Source organism: Dendrobium catenatum, unplaced genomic scaffold, assembly GCF_001605985.2.
Source record: "Dendrobium catenatum unplaced genomic scaffold, ASM160598v2 fragScaff_scaffold_1056, whole genome shotgun sequence".
NCBI lineage: Eukaryota > Viridiplantae > Streptophyta > Magnoliopsida > Asparagales > Orchidaceae > Dendrobium > Dendrobium catenatum.
Window position 1 is genome coordinate 347,780 of NW_021319518.1, and position 16,919 is coordinate 364,698.

Genomic DNA, 16,919 nt, shown 5'->3' on the forward strand with positions numbered 1-16,919 from the left:
TGTTTATCATATTATAATTTTGAAAGTTATGCATTTAATGAAATGATTTAAGGAAAAAGAAAATTTATGGAAAAAAAGAAAAGAATGATATGGAAAAAGGAAAATGTCTTAAGAATGATTATTGAAACTGTTTTATAAATTCCTGCATAAATGTTTATTATGATCTTTATTATTTCATGCTTAATGACATGTTTAAGAAAGATAAGAAAAATAATTTATGAATTTGAGATAAATGTTTTTCACCTGCTGAGCGTTGGCTCATCCTACGTTTGAAAATATTTTTCAGGAGAAATTATTAAGAAGTGATGGCTACAAGATGACTATATACCTACCGTCGTAGAGGACCTCAAGAAGAAGAAAAGTTTTTTATGTTTTATGTTTTTTGTTGAATCTTTGATCTGTATCTGTGTAGTTTGTGAGAGTTTATGTAAAGTTGATGATTTAAGTTTTTAGTAGTTTTGTGAGAAGAAATAAATTTGAACAATTATGTTATTGATGTTTTCTTAGTGACTATTTCTTATTTTATATGTTGAGGATATTCAAATTCTGTTATAAAAGTTTATATGAAATGATTATGTTTATGTTATGATGTTTTCCCGTACGACTGTTTGCTCCCGCCTCGTTAATTCGGGCTAGCCAGCTCGGGTCGTGACACTTTCTGAAATGCATAATTATTTTCTTGAAGAAGTAGGATTCAAGCCCCTTGTCACCTAGTGATAATGCATTTCCCTGTCATACATCCGAGGTTTAGACAATGGAATTAGTATAAGCTGTCTTTAGAGTGGATGCTATATAAAGTCTAATTATGGATAAATAGAGAGGTATGACCAAAGTCACCTTAAAACATTCCATAATTTTGGACTAGTTCGTTTTTCAACAAGATTTCTTTTTCTTGATAGGCATGTGAAAGTGTTTTAATTTTTTTTGTATATGCTCGCACATTCGTCCTTTTTGTAGGGATGCTCTGGTGCATTTGAATTTTATGGGCATTTGAATTTTAATGCTAATTGGAGTTCATGGACATGACATTGTAATGAAAGGATAGATGAGAAGCTCAATTTATTTAGAAATGAGAAGTTATTATTAGCTTATGATTGCATAATAATGTTTAGAAAATGTGATGTCATAGAAGATCTTTATTTGATCTTATGCCACCTTCATCATCACTTGCATTTACAAATGGAAAATGATGATTCAGATGCCGGTCCCCAAATAGTTGGGATAACGATAATGATGACAATGATAAACAAATATGGGAAAAAGCAATGGTAATTGCAGAGTGTTTAATGTGTCAGTATTTGATTCATGGTAGACACTGTTCACTCTGCTCATATTGGGTTTATGCTTATGTGCTTTATGTGTTGGATCAATTATCTGTGTGCTTTTGTAATTCTGGCATGTGCTTGGGATCTTCATTTTCTATAGAAGGATGTTGCAATAATTACATGAACTTTTTTTTTTAATTAGACCTTTTTAAAATATCCTCTGGAGGCATTTGAAAAAGAATGTATATCATGGTTATGTGGCTAATGTTAATAACTCTGGCAAGTCTTTAGGGATTGTATACTTTCTTCTTAATTCTTTAGCGAAGGCCATAAACAACAACTTGTGAAGATAAATGTGTTCGGTCTTATTTGTGTGATATGGCTTTTACATGTGAATCTTATGCGGATCTGTGAATCAGCATGTATAGTAGCTTAGTAGTACTCAAAGCCCAATCTATAGGATAGTTTTTATTAAGCAATTCATTTATCTCTGAAAAACATTGATATTTCTTGTGATAGCATCAACAAACATTTAGTTATATATTTTGTGCTTTCTGAAGCATATGTCTTTGAAATTTTTGGTATTTCTTGTGGCAGCGTTTTGATATTACAGGTCTCTATTGCTTAAAAAGATCTTATGTTCTTTTCATGTCTTACTTAAATGTTGTCCGGGGCAAAGTAATGATATGGCTTTTGCATGAGAATCTTATGCTGTTCTGTTAATCAGCATGTACACTAGCTTTGTAGTACTCAAAACCCTATCTACAGGATAGTTTTTATGAAGCAATTCATTTATCTGTGAAAAGCATTGATCTTTCTTGTTGTAGCATCAACAAACATTTAGTTATGTATTTTGTGTTTTCTGAAGCAGCGCATCTGTCTTTGAAAAGTTTTGGTATTACTTGTGGCAGTGTTTTGATATTACTGGTCTCTATCGCATAAAAAAGATCTTATGTTCTCTTCATGTCTTACTTAAAATGTTTTCTTGGGCAATATGATGCAGATTCTATACTTTTTCCTGATGCACCAATTGCGCTGCGGCTGTCTAGTCATCTTCTACTTGGTGTGGTGCGGATATACTCCAAAAAGGTGAACTATCTTTTCAATGACTGTAGTGAAGCTTTGATCAAGATAAAACATGCATTTCGCTCAACAGCAGTTGATCTTCCACCGGAAGAATCAACCGCACCATATAATTCGATTACCTTGCCAGAAAATTTTGACCTCGACAATTTTGAGCTACCTGACAGTGCCTGCCTTGATAGGTAAGCTGTGATACCTGTCCTTATGTAGAGTTTGTTTGAAGTACATGTTTGGCATTCTATGTAAATTTGTTTAATTTCCCTGTGCGCTCGTATCCTCTTCTTTTATGTGATCTTCAAACTAATGGATGTAAACACTCTCTAGTTATGTTAACTAACTTTCTATTGTTTTGCAGTAATTTTGTGGACCATCATGTTAGCACTAGAGAGCAGATTACTCTTCAAGATACAGTAAATGATTCTACATACCCAACAACAAAGTTTGGGCTAGATGGTCAGTTCTTAAGAACAACATATATTTGGAATCATGTATATATTTTCTACCCATGATTTGATGTGATTTTTTATTTGTGCAGAAAGGTTTGGTGATGAGGATGCTTCTCAAATAGGTTTGGAGCTTGATGAGGTAAAGACTATTGTGTTTATATTTTTCTATTGAATTTGTTATTATATTCTCTTTTATGACTTTGTCAAATCATCATCTTCACTAGCTTATCCCAACTATTTATCTCACAAATGTTTTACAGAAACTTTTAAATGCTAAATCTTAATTGTTCTTGTTGTTGCTATGGGAGAGATCATATGCATTTCTTGTAATAACACATGAAAAAGATCTTTTTTTTGTAAGCTTAAGGAATTTGTGTAACACCCCACAATACCCCTAAACAGAACTGTAAAGTGTAACATGAATAACATAAACAATTTTCTTTTCTTGATATTTAATACAACTTCTCTTTTTAGAAGATCATATAAATCATCTAACCATAATTCAATTTATATATCAACGAAAGCAACTTATAAATTAGAACCTCAATAAACATACTTACAGATCCACTAAGGAAATTCAAATAAGATCCATTTCTGAAAAGTTTTCATACCTTACCAGAAGATTCACTAACAAAGATAGCTTTAACATAAAAAGAAGAAATAAATTGCAATTAGTCATCTCCGATCTTTTCTTTTTCCTTTTCCTGTAACAACAGCCAGTAAGAAAATACTGGTGAGCTATGAGGCTCAATAAGCTTTGCAAATTTAAATAGCATTTGACTTGCATGATTATAAAATTCATAATATTGAAAACATAAATAAAAGTTAAATTACTTGAGAAAATTTCATAAAATCTCATTTCATATTAACCTTTATATTCTCTTAAATCTATCTTGAATATCAATTTTACTCATTAAAAAATTTGACTACACTTTTATAACATTATTTAATAGAGCTCAGGTAAACCTGACATTATCGCCATTGAATTACATAGAGGTCCCTTTTGCCTCTTTAGGGGTCTTTTTCCCCCACCTGCTATGCATGTATCATATTCTCTGGGGTTCCTTTTGCCCCTCATGTAATACATGTATATTATATGGGGTCCCTTTTGTCCCACCTGTAATTACAGTTATACATCATTTGTAGCCAAACTTTACTTTTCAATTGATATTCACAAAGCTTTTCAGTGTTCATAAGTCATACTTAAGTTATTGCATTTTTTCATAATCATTGTTGTGATCACCAGTGTACAATTAAAATGCACACCATAAGCAAGTAAATTGACATCTTTTCAAAACAGTATCAAATATGAAAACATTTAGATTAACATACTAAACCTTGTTTTACACTTACCTGATTTCATTATGTATCTGGTTGTTCATACATGAAAACTTGAATTAAAAATACTTTATACATTAAACAAATTTCAGAACCTTTTACTTTAATGCATTCAAAATCATTCTTCATGCTTATAAATGAAAGTTCTTAAATTTGAATATAAATGCATTACTTACATCCTTTACGAGTGATCTCTTCCAAACCTACATCACGTAACCTTCTTCTTTGATACACTAACTCAAAACCTTATTTCTGCATAAATATATGAATAATCCTACAATATAATTGATATAGTTGCTTTAGGAACTATTATCAAATTTATAAAAATCTGAAAACAATTATAAAATTATCATACAAACAATTTGCTTACCTCTATCATCTTCCCTCAATTTCCTTCTTTCTTTTCTCTTCTCCACTCAACTTCTTCTTCATTTTTGTTATTTCCTGGATGGCATAACAATTCTACACTTCACTCTCTAACACTGTTATTTATCTACTTTCCTATAATTCCACTGTCAAAACCCATAAATCAAGGAAATAAGAAAAATTGCATTACAGGAATCCAATTTCTTAGCCCTGCGGAAATTCAATTACTTACCCTGCCTTGCACTGAATCCACAAAGTAAACCAAATTTCTTTTTCTTCAGCTTTTGCACTATGCGCAGCCCTCTACCTACAGGGAGAATTCCGCCTCTTGCTACAGGAGGATTTGCGAATTCCCTGAACAGGCTTTGCGGCTTTTTCTACTGTCCCGAGAGAGCACCCAAATCTGCTACTGAACCCTTCCTTTCAATGTGCTGTATTTCTTCTACAGAATTTGGCCGAAATCTTCCTCTATGTGCCGAACTTCTCTACAAGAGTGCAGTGCCGAATGCACCATCATCCTTTTTTTTCCAACACAGCCTTTCCCAAGTCTTTTTTCACCCGTAACTGCTTTATATTATGTCTAATTGCTGTTGCGAAATTCCAAACAGAGGAATTAGGTGTAAGAGGGCCCACACACACTTCCTTAACTGCTATCATTCTTATCCAATGAAAATATCCATTTCCAAATCTTGGCTGCCGTGAACTGTTATCTTTATTTACACTTTTAGAGAAAGCATCTTTTCAAAATTATGATGCAATTATAACTTATCAAAGTAAATTACTTAACAGTACATCTTTACTTAATACTTTACTATTTTTAACTTAACTATTTTAGTTCTATTAATTACAGTTAGCCTTAATTTAGCAACTAGAGATTATTAAACTTCAAATTAAATTTTAAAAGTATAATTAAATAAATTTACATTCTTCATACCTGAATGCTGGACCTTACAATTTGAAACCTCTTGCTTGATTTCATTTGAAGGCATATCTTAATCCAATCACCATGCTCAGTAGTATTAAACTGCTAAAATCAACTGTAGACAACTATTTTGGGCATTATGTCAGTTGGTTCTTAATCTGACAAATGTCTCAATTTTATCTGTATTTCTTTTAGGAACTATTCACAGACAAGAATGTCTCAACTCAACATGATGAGATTTCAATGAGTTTGAAAGTGAGGTAAGTTTACTTTTTCTGTATCCTTCACGATTGCATTTTATATATGTTAAACCATAGCAGATAAGCTGTTACTTCTTTTTGGCTCTTGTAATGGTTAGGTCTCTCCATTGCTGCTTTTGTGATATCTAATATGCTTCTTGATTAACTCACTTTGAGGTTTAACTTATTCAAGTGATACCATTATTTATATGCCTTGCTGTTTAGTTTTTTTAATTGTGTTGATCTATTTCAACTATTTCTCTTTAGTGGGTTGCACCACGGTGAAACTTCTGTTCATTCAACTACCATGGGAATGGATGCACCGTTTCAATATCATGAGGAAAGAGGCAGTGAAATCCCGAATGAATTGTCAGAGCTTCTTTCTAATAATTTTAACAAGAACTGTTTTTCAAATGCGGAGGAATTGAAGAGGGACGTAAATTCTTGTCATCGACATGGTTATACTATTCAAACTCCAGACCTGAATGAAGTTTTCCAACCTGAGCGTCATACAGGTTTATCACCGCATATTCCTTTAATCCCAGATGAAGTTATAACTCCATGTTTGGTTGAGCATGCACAAGAGCCTTCAACTCCTGGGTTATTAGAAGTGGTTCCATCCAATTTTCAAGAAGTTCCGGCTTTTAGTCCACTGGAAAAAACCAAGACACATGTTGAATCATGTAGACCTCGGAGTTGTAGTCCTTACTTTGAGGTTGAATCAGCTGAAGCAGGAAATGAAACTGTTCTTATAAGTGCAGAATTAGGCCATAGGGCTGGAGAAACTGCTCAAGAATTGCCTCTTACTTCAGTTTTGACCAGTCCAATGACTGAATCTCTAGCACCTACTTATTCAAATTGGAATCTAACAACTGATGATGTTTGCTTAGTTTCTGTGGCTGAATATCAGCAGAGTGGCTTAACTGGCAATGAAGTCAGTAATATATCAACTGGTGATCGCAGGCTTGATAATGGGAAGGCTATAAGTCCTCCAAGTTTTTCTCATGAAGCAATTAATTTTTCATCCACATCTAATTTGACCGTACATGTTGAAGAAGAGCCTTTTACTTCCAATATTTGTACAGATAATAAGGATGTATCAAGAGGCATTTCAGATGTGAAAAGGATGCAACAAAAGGATAGTAAAGAGCCATCAAAAGTTGCCAACCTAGGTCCTGTAGAAGCTGGTGATTCTTGCATTTCTATGTCTGTAGGTGGATCTGATTTTCTTTCGAGAACTTGTGGTTCAAATCTCCATGCCAGTTTCTTACATGGTGTTCCTTCATTATTTCCTCAAGAAGCAATTAATCCTTCATCCCCTCCTAAGGTTGCAGCACGTTTTGAACCGGAGCCTGTTACTTCCAATATTTATACTGATAACATGGATCTATCAGGAGGTATTTTAGGTGTTAAAAGAACACAAAAAAAGGATTGTGATGAGCCATCCCAAATTGCTAACCTATGTCGTGTAGAAGATGGTGATTCTTGCATCAGCTCATCCGTTGTTGGATCTGATTTTCTTTCAAGATCTTGTGGATCAAGTATGCATCCAATTTTCTTTCATGGTGATCCTACGGGTTTTTCTTATGAAGCAGTTAATATGATACCCCCTAGAAAACTGGAAACACATTGTGAAGCGGAGCCTGTTATTTCCAACATTTGCACAGATAACATGGATGTATTAGGAGTTATGACACAAAAAAAAGATGGTAATGCACCAACACAAGTTGCCAATCTAGGTCGTGTGGAAGATGTTGATTCTTGCATCAGTACATCTATGGTTGGATCTGATTTCTTTTCAAGATCTAGTTCAAATCTGCATCCCATTTTCTCACAATGCGATCCTTCTGGTTTTTCTCATGAAGTAGTCAAAATGACATCCCTTCCTGGGCTGGGTGATCCTTCAAATTTTTCTAATGAAGAAATTAATCTGACACCCCCTCCTACTAACCTGGCAAAACGTTTTGAAGTACAGCCTGTTACTTCCAATATTCGCACAGATAACATGGATGTAGCAGGAAGTATTTCGACCATGAAAGTGACACAGAATAATGATAGCAATGAGCCATCACAAATTGCCCACCTAGGTCGTGTGGAAGTTGGTGATTCTTACATCAGTACTTCTGTGGCTGGATCTGATTTTCTTTCAAGATCTGGCAGTTCAAATTTGCATCAGTCAAGTTCAATCTTAGCCGATCGGGCTTTGGGAGAAGCTTCTGAGCTGTCTCTCGGGGATCATTCATGCAGTCTGAAAATACCAATGAGGGAGGAGGTGCTGCACAATTTCAGATCTTCATTTGAGGTGCAAGGTTTGTTTGACTCATGGGTGCTCATTACATTCTTTAAACTATGGAATTAGGCAGCTTGAATATTATAAGCAATTTGTAATATTGAAATGTCATATGCAAATACCGCAGTTTGTTAGGAGATATATGTTTTTTTTTGTTTTGTCAGGTGAGGATTTGCGCAATATTAATGACAGAGTCATTAATCTGGAGGGCCAGCATATGTCAAGATGTACACCCTCTGATTTCAACTATGGAGCCAGTAAGATGGATGAACTGTCAATGGGTGTTTTTTCCAAAGCAACCCATTTCAATAATGTTAAGTTCTCTCCCTCTTCTGAATTTCTAGGACCGGAGAAGATGCTAGCCCCTAGTTTTTCTGTCAATTTTCCAACTTATCAAGGTCTGCAAGCTCCAGATAAGGGAGTGGCAGAATCTGATGGAAGTATTGACAGAAATAGCAGTCATTACAGCAGAAAGCGACGAGAAATGGATAGTACTTCAAATCTGCAAACGGGTAGTTCAGCCAAATTTTCTGGAATACCAAGAAGCAGAAGAAGTTCCGATTATGTTCCTGCTGATGATGATGCATTGGTATCTATTTTAGGTATGCAAATGGTTTAGATTTGTATACTATTTCTTTATAGATTATCAAAATTTCTGAATTTATTGTCTACATCTGATATTTCGAAGTAACTCATTCTATATTTATTTTAACCATATGGTTGATCGCTCAGCGGGAAAAACGGTTCCATCGTTGGAAATAGGCTCCATCCCATCTCTTTCCAAAGCGCCATCTCAAAAGCGACCTCGCACAATGCCTAAGCTGGGCATGCATAAGAGAAGGAAGGTGCTGATGGATGATGCTATGGTTTTACATGCTGAGTATGTTTCCTGGATTCAAAATTTGATGTTTTGTGTATCTATGAATATCAGAAAAAAAAATCCTTACTTTCTCTTTAATTGCATTTAAATAGATGTTCTTTATTCATTTCAGATGAATTACTATTGTATTGACGTATTGATTTGCTAAATTTAACATTCACCAACTAATGAACATGAAATATAATTCAAAATATTTATGTGGTTATTTACATGGGTAGCATTGATTTTTGTATCATCATCATCATGAACTTTATCTCTACTAGTTGGGGTAAGGGCACGAATCCTTATTTTTTTCATTCATGTTCTGTTGGTTTTGAACTAATTAACATGAAATATAATATAGGTTTCATTGAACAATGATTGAATTTTGATCAACTTTGCTATAAGTTATTTGAACAATGTTCCATCATTGATAAAATTTTTTTTGGATCTTGATCGAAGCATTATTTGAATTATGATCGAGACTTCTTCGAATCTTGTTCAGAATTACATATTAAACAGTGTTATGAACTGAACATATTTTGATCAAGCTTATAATAAGTTTCCAGCAATGTTTGATGCTGGAAATATCATTTGTAATTGCTTTCTGGGTTTAGGTTTCAATACACAAACATATAATATTGTCAGAGATAGAAACTTTGCCAAATATATAACATCTCTAATATTTAATGATAATCGTTGGCTAGCCAAAGATAGAGACATAAATGTTTCCTTGGTACTTTACCTTAGAACAATTTCTCGTGAACGAGAATTGATGGAGAAGAAAATGGTGCTAAAAATAAGAAGTTTCCATCAATTTCTTGCTCTAAAGGTTGCTTACATAACACAAGACCATCTTTTTGAATTCTTGGGGTATTTTAGTTTGAGCAAGTCTTCTAATATTATTATTTGATAATTAGTAATATTAAGCTCATTAAAATTCTATAAGAATTGATAATTGGTATTATTATGCCCATTAAATTTGTATATCATATACTTGATATTGATTTAATTCTAATCACGGTATTTTCTATACATTTTCTAAATTATTCTAACTTTTTGTATATTTTAGTGGATATTTTATAGATTAAAATTGACATTTGAGAAAAGTATATACCGAGATACTTCATTCTAAATTTTTTGTCAGCATCTTCAGAAACTATATAAAGAGATGTGGACTCAATTTTGATTTATTGATATGAAATAGTAGCGTGATTGGAAGCTTTTTGTCACTCAACATGTACTTATAATATTAATCTATGCTCTATTATATTAATAACTTACAACAACATACCTTGGATGCGCAGTTTTTATTTGTAATGTGAATCAAATCAATTCTTGTGGTACTTGAGTGTGTGTTTTCTCTTGAATTTTTAAATCTCGATAAGTATGGCCTATGGACCAATTTACCTTTGTGCCTTATATTTAAATATAAATTCACTTCTTTTATTCTATCATTTTTCTCTTTGCAAGACTTCTAGCTTTTGTTTTGCCTATGCTCTGTTTTGCCATCTTTTAAAAGCACATTTTTTCCTTGCTGTTTTTATTTGCGTACTCCTCCATAGACTATGCTTATTAATGTAACAATTGTTTTTAGTCCCTCCTAAACCTTTTATGAGATACTTCTTAATTGAACTAGCTTTCTCCCACTTTAGGTTAGGCTCAATTAAAGAATTCCAAAATTTCCCTCCTTATTGACATATTTTGAAAGATAAAAAATTTCTCACGTTTCAAATTTAACCCTCTAATCAGAGGGTAATTTTTTGTTTCTTTTGACCATTTTTGTTATACGACTAGGATATACATCCATTGCTATTACTCAATGTTGCGTGCTCATACTTTCTTTTCCATTTGTCTTCAAATCTTACTTTCTTTTCCATTTGTCTTAAAATCTTTGTAAAAGAAGATTTTTTTTTTATACAACAACAACAACATCATCAAGCCTTTATCCCACTATGTGGGGTTGGCTGCATGAATCCTTTTTCTCCATTGTGGCCGGGCCGGGTAAGAGTCAAATTATCATTTATAAAATTTCTTTCTTTATAATTACAAAAAAATATTTTTGACTTGGTAGTTCCATTTATTAATGTATTAAGTGCCTTTTCTTATGCATGACCATAATTTAATGAAATCATATATGGTTTTTCCCATTACATTTCTATCTTCTATTTCATAGTCTCTACAAATCCTCTCATAGTTATCCTACTAGAACTTGTCTACTAGTGTTGCTCCTACAAGTGTCCTTTCTTCTATGATGATGATGATTAACCTTACCCTTAAAGCTTAAATATTACATAACTAGATTTCTTACGGACTAATTGTAACTTTACTATCACTCTAGTAAATTGGGTGACCTGGAGGATAACCTCACCCCTAGGAGGCGTGATATCACATACTATTTTCTTATTCTTCTTGTGTATCGGCATTGAGTTGCACTGTGATCATTGAATTGAAAGTCTATTGAATCTTTCCTGTCCTTGCAAAGCTGAGGCGGGCATGTAGATTGCGAAGATCCCCTATAGATGAGGGTTGTGGAAGGCTAGGAGGAATTTCTTTAGGTCTAACTATGTCTTTGAAAAACAGATGGGTTTCAGCCTTGAGCCCTTGAAAAAACTGCCTCAGGTGAGTTTCATCTTACATAAAAGGAGATGGAGATTAAAAAGAAGAAAAAATCTGTAATTGTAACCTGACTATTGGAGTGGAAGTAGAAGAAACATTGACTGGAGTAAAAATCTTCAAAGAATATTTTGAAGTATTCAGGGTAATCGGGGTTCTAGGGTTTTTTTGTAAAATATAAGAGATGATGGGGCGACTTGTTTTGTATAAGATGTTACGATTATGTGCCCTTTTGATGCCAAATTAATTTCCATGTCACCATTGGTTAGAATCTATGCATCTTCCAATGGACTAAAACTAGCCAGTAGATGCAAACGAGTTAAGGTGTAATTGTTTTAGATTCGTTGAAGTTTACTTCTGGCATACATTCATCAACCAAATTTTAGTGCTACGGATTCCAATAACCAATAATTAAAATACAACATTAAATTGTTTTTTTAAATATGGAAGGCATCAAAATGAGGCTTCAGATGATTTGATGGGATGCGGCATCCTGTAAGAATGGCTACGAAATGCTTCTAGCTTTGTTGTCTTTATGCTTTTTATTTCTAGTAATTTTTAATTATTACATAAAAGGCCCCACTTCATCATTAATATCACAATTGGTATCTGCCCTGTGTTCAGCTGATTGCATGGCTTTGATGATAAATTTGATGAGGTTTGACATCCTTTGATGGCTACGAAAGAGTTCTTGACTGCTCCATTCTCGGTTAATTTTCTTCTTATTTCTGCACTTATGTTTAGTTTAATTTTGTTTTACCTGTTTTGTAAATATTCATTATACGGATGTAGTTGAATTATCTAACTGAATTGATAGTTTCTGCTTTGTATTCTTGATTTTGTTATTTCTAACTTTTTTAAGTTTCATTTATCAGTGCTATACGTCAACAACTAATAAACACGGAAGACATCCGCCGCATGCGGAAAAAAGCTCCATGTACTAGACCTGAAATTTGGAAGATTTACATGGGTGCAATGGAGGATGATATTTTTGGTCATTCTATATTAACTGGTAAGGATATAATGCAACAGCAGGATTGAACAAGTCAAATTGATTATCAATCCTTTCATTTTACTAGTTTATGTAACCGCAAGAATGGCTTGGGAGCTGGAACATACAAATTTGCAGAATTGTACAAAAACTTGCTCCTCAGATTGTCAGAGTCGTTCTAGCGCCGCCCTAGCACTTTTTAATATTGTTAAACTTGTGTTGAAATATTTTGCAATTCCTTTGCATATGAGAATTTACTGTCATATCCCCGGTTTATAGTGTTAGATTAGTAGTTTTTATATTTAATGAATTGACATGAATCTAAGCTGGTTGATACTGTTTCTAATTTTTAATCTGTCCACATACCAAACTAAAGCAACTTTAAGATGATTAGATTATAACATTTGCGGTTTGCATATCTTGTCTTTCCCTTCTTCCAGCATGAAGGGTGTTGGCTAATGCTCATATTTTCTAAATCCTTCAAAGCATAAATCTTATTTTGTCCTTTTCTTCTTTTTTTAGGTATAGCAGTGGAGCTAAATAGTCTGTATGATCTGAAATATGACATGCAAAAGGATCCAAGTTCTCAAGCCAAGGAGTATAATTCTCAGGTTAAAACATCAGGAGACACCGGGTCTTCTAGGGTCACAGAATTTATAAATGAAATGGGTGATAAAGAAATTGGTGAAAGAATCTCATTTTTTCCTGGAATAGTTGGTAGAAGTGAAGGTCCATTAAGCATAACTGCATTCGATACAGTGCAAACTCATAAAGGTGGTGCACAGTCTGATTTACATGATAAATTAGAAAGACGACATGTTCAGCCTCAAGCGGGATCATTCAACAATGAACAGGAGTCTGTGATTTGGGCAATGAAGCCAGATGCAGAGATATGTGCTGATTCAATTATTCAAGTGGATCCTGTCCTTGAAATCAACAAAAGTATTTCATCTTTCGAGATCGTTAATGATGAGAGCATTAATCTTGCAGAAAGATCACTGCACAATGCTGAGCGTAACCCTCCAACTACTAATGATGCCTTAACTCGTGATGAATCTGCTAACTTGGTCGAAGTAGATGGTGACACTGTTGTAGCTGTGATTTCAGAGTCTCCAATCAAGCCTGATATTACTTTTGATTCTGCGCATGCAATTGTCAATGAGGAAGAGAAAACTGGGCATGTCTTGGATGTTAAACTCTCAAAATCCAGTCACACTTTCTCTAATGATGGTGATTCAGGTGGAGCAATTGATGGCATTCCGGGTCATGTGCTACCAGACAGTGGAGCAGAGTTGCTACTAGAGAACAATAATGGGTCTGATGGTGTGGTAGACATTTATCATGCTGCAGAAGCCTTGGGGGATGGGGAGAGGCCTGTAACTGGTGCCACTTGTGCAGAAGTAGGTAACGTTGTTTGTGTTCCAAGCAGTGTAGAAGACGCTCCTTCAACAATGGATAAAAATAGTTGTATACAGGACTTCAAGCCTGAAGGTGGTTTGGATGTGGACAGCGTTCCTGTTGATGTTGATGTTGATGTTGATGCTGCACGGGATTCAAGTGTAAGTAGCATGCTTGCATATTTATATGCATATTACATAGGTAAAAACTGACTTATATTATATAGGTGAAAACTAAAGTTAAAAATATTATATATGTCTTAGTATATCCTTTATCCATTGTTATGGGCATGTCAAGTGGTTGTTTAGTCCCACAAACAATTTGTATGGTATAAGAATGCAGTGTGATGTGAACCCTAAACTTAACTTTGTAGACCAACTAATTTTCAACCAAGCCTTGCGACCATCACCATTCACTTATGAATAGTCTTATGTCCACCAATCCTTTCGACCATCTCCAATCATCTACTGCCTAATCGAAACAAATTTTCCTATTGTTGATTCCTGTACTTGATATTTTGACTTTTCTATTTCTATTTGCATCATTTCTTCTGTAAGTGATCATTTTTATTTTTATTTCATCTAACTTCTATGTCATTGTTACTCAGGATTTCTGCAGTGCAATTGATGACAACTACACAGGTACTCCCCTTCACAATAACCATTATTTATGAAATCATCTGTTGAACAAATATTTTTTTATATCTTCTTCCTTCTGGTATCTTATGTTCTTTTTGTTCATATATTACCTATTACATTGTTATTATTGTTTCTTTTCACCTTGTTATACAAAATAACATTTCGACTGCTTTATATGCTCTATCAAAATAATGCCATTCTTTCTTTTTTTTTTTAAAGAAATTCAAGCTCGTTACCTTTCATTAGAGAGCAAAGAAAAATACACTTGACCACCACCAGATCCACTATCCTTCTAGCCTCATCACTTTTCTGCATAAATATTTATATGATATCGTAATTGTTTTTTATTATAAAGATTGCAAGCTCTAGTGAAAAATGAGTCATAATCAAGTTGCCCAACAGATTTGTTCATTGATGCCATTTTTTTTGTAATTTTATAAGCATCTTCTTTTATACTTACTGGAAATTGGATTGCAACCTTATTTGCAAGGTTATAGGCTTAATGACTCCTATGCAATGGTTTGTTTCATATTAACCTTCTTTTTTAAAGAATAAAAATTTATCCTAAATATTTTATTATTCAAAAGTAGGATATAAGGCTAGTTGTAGATTAGTAGGCATGAGACTAATTGCAAATAAGGAGGGTACAAAGCGAGTGAATATTTAGTTAAAGTAGGTCACAGCCTCACATGCCATTGGCCATACTAGAACTTAATACCAGTATCTTTAAACCAAGGAGCACTCCCCTTGAGCTAGAGCTCTTTGTTTGTTTCATATAAACTTTAGCAAAGTGATTGTTAGGAGAGAAATGATTTAGTCATAACTTTTGACTTGTAATCTTTGTTTTGGCTTTATCGCTTTTTTGTCACTACCATAAGTGCATATAACAGATTTAAAAAAAATATATATTTTAAGCATTCTTTTCAGATTTGTAATTAGTATTACTACACAAAATAATGCCTTGATAACTATTTCATATTAAGATTTTTTTAAATTTTGCTCTATTTAAATTGCTCACACTTCTTTTTTTAAATTTTAAATATATTTAAAAAATAAGTCACTGAAATTTAAAGTGTTTTTCTTCTGAACTTCAAATTTTTTCTAATTTGCATGTCCAAATACTATATATATATATATATATATATATATATATAGTGCCTGATTATGCAAATTAGAACAAATTTGAAGTTCAGAAGAAAAACACTTTAAATTTCAGTGACTTATTTTTTAAATATATTTAAAATTTAAAAAAAGAAGTGTGAGCAATTTAAATAGAGCAAAATTTAAAAAAATCTTAATATGAAATAGTTATCAAGGCATTATTTTGTGTAGTAATACTAATTACAAATCTGAAAAGAATGCTTAAAATATATATTTTTTTTAAATCTGTTATATGCACTTATGGTAGTGACAAAAAAGCGATAAAGCCAAAACAAAGATTACAAGTCAAAAGTTATGACTAAATCATTTCTCTCCTAACAATCACTTTGCTAAAGTTTATATGAAACAAACAAAGAGCTCTAGCTCAAGGGGAGTGCTCCTTGGTTTAAAGATACTGGTATTAAGTTCTAGTATGGCCAATGGCATGTGAGGCTGTGACCTGCTTTAACTAAATATTCACTCGCTTTGTACCCTCCTTATTTGCAATTAGTCTCATGCCTACTAATCTACAACTAGCCTTATATCCTACTTTTGAATAATAAAATATTTAGGATAAATTACGATCAACCTCTCGAATTGAGGATCAATTGTATCTTGCTTGTGTTTGTTTTGTTTTGATTCCACTATTGCAATCTATCATCTTTTGGTTGATTTCACCCATATTTTTGTGTTATTTCTGTTGTTTTGACCAATTATTGCTAGGGTTGCTTGCGAACTCAAGTATTTCCTCTTGGATTACTTGTGAACTCAAGTATTTCCTATCAAATTAGTATCAAAGTGGGTCTTGGAACTGGTGGAGGGCTGATTTTGACAAATTTCAGTGGTTGAATTTTGACCGGTGAAGGAGGAAGTTGATGTTTTTTTTTCAATCTAGATTTTTTTGTATCTACATGAATCTGGATAGAGAAGACGACCAAAAAAGTGGATGGGTTGGAAAGAAGACTTAAAGGGGAGATGAATCAAATAAAGACAATGGTGGAGGACAGGATTTCCTCCATGGAAGGACAAATAACTGATCTCTGGAACATGATGAAGAAAATGTTAGAAATCTACAACCAAGCGGCGGCTTCAGTGGCAAAAGGGATAGAAGGGAAGAATATGAATTCTGAAATTCATAGGGAGGAATGTGAGGTGGAGATCGTGGAGGGAGAAAGAGGAAAATCCTATATGGAGCCTTTCCAGAGGGAGGATAGAGGAGGTATGTATTGTTGAAACTTGTTAATTATGAATTAGGTTGTTAGACCTAAGCTTATGTCCCAAAAGGCTAACCAAGAGGGGGGGGGGGTGAATTGGTAATTTAAAAAATT

The 16,919-nt window shown here is 33.5% G+C and overlaps 1 protein-coding gene across 3 annotated transcripts in view; it reads left to right on the forward strand.

Annotated features, from left to right (window-relative positions):
• Positions 1-16,919, forward strand: part of LOC110110833 (sister chromatid cohesion 1 protein 4) — a 33,005-nt gene that overhangs the window by 4,148 nt on the left and 11,938 nt on the right. Inside the window, exons 3-13 of one of the 3 annotated variants that reach the window (XM_020842469.2) lie at positions 2,269-2,530; positions 2,704-2,801; positions 2,884-2,933; positions 5,616-5,680; positions 5,927-7,968; positions 8,114-8,551; positions 8,682-8,829; positions 12,300-12,436; positions 12,938-13,815; positions 13,891-13,974; positions 14,421-14,454. In XM_020842469.2, coding sequence (XP_020698128.1) covers positions 2,269-2,530; positions 2,704-2,801; positions 2,884-2,933; positions 5,616-5,680; positions 5,927-7,968; positions 8,114-8,551; positions 8,682-8,829; positions 12,300-12,436; positions 12,938-13,815; positions 13,891-13,974; positions 14,421-14,454 — 4,236 coding nt within the window. Of the gene's footprint in view, positions 1-2,268; positions 2,531-2,703; positions 2,802-2,883; positions 2,934-5,615; positions 5,681-5,926; positions 7,969-8,113; positions 8,552-8,681; positions 8,830-12,299; positions 12,437-12,937; positions 13,975-14,420; positions 14,455-16,919 lie in introns of all 3 variants that reach the window. The other 2 variants (XM_020842471.2, XM_020842468.2) reach the window with 2 other exon arrangements.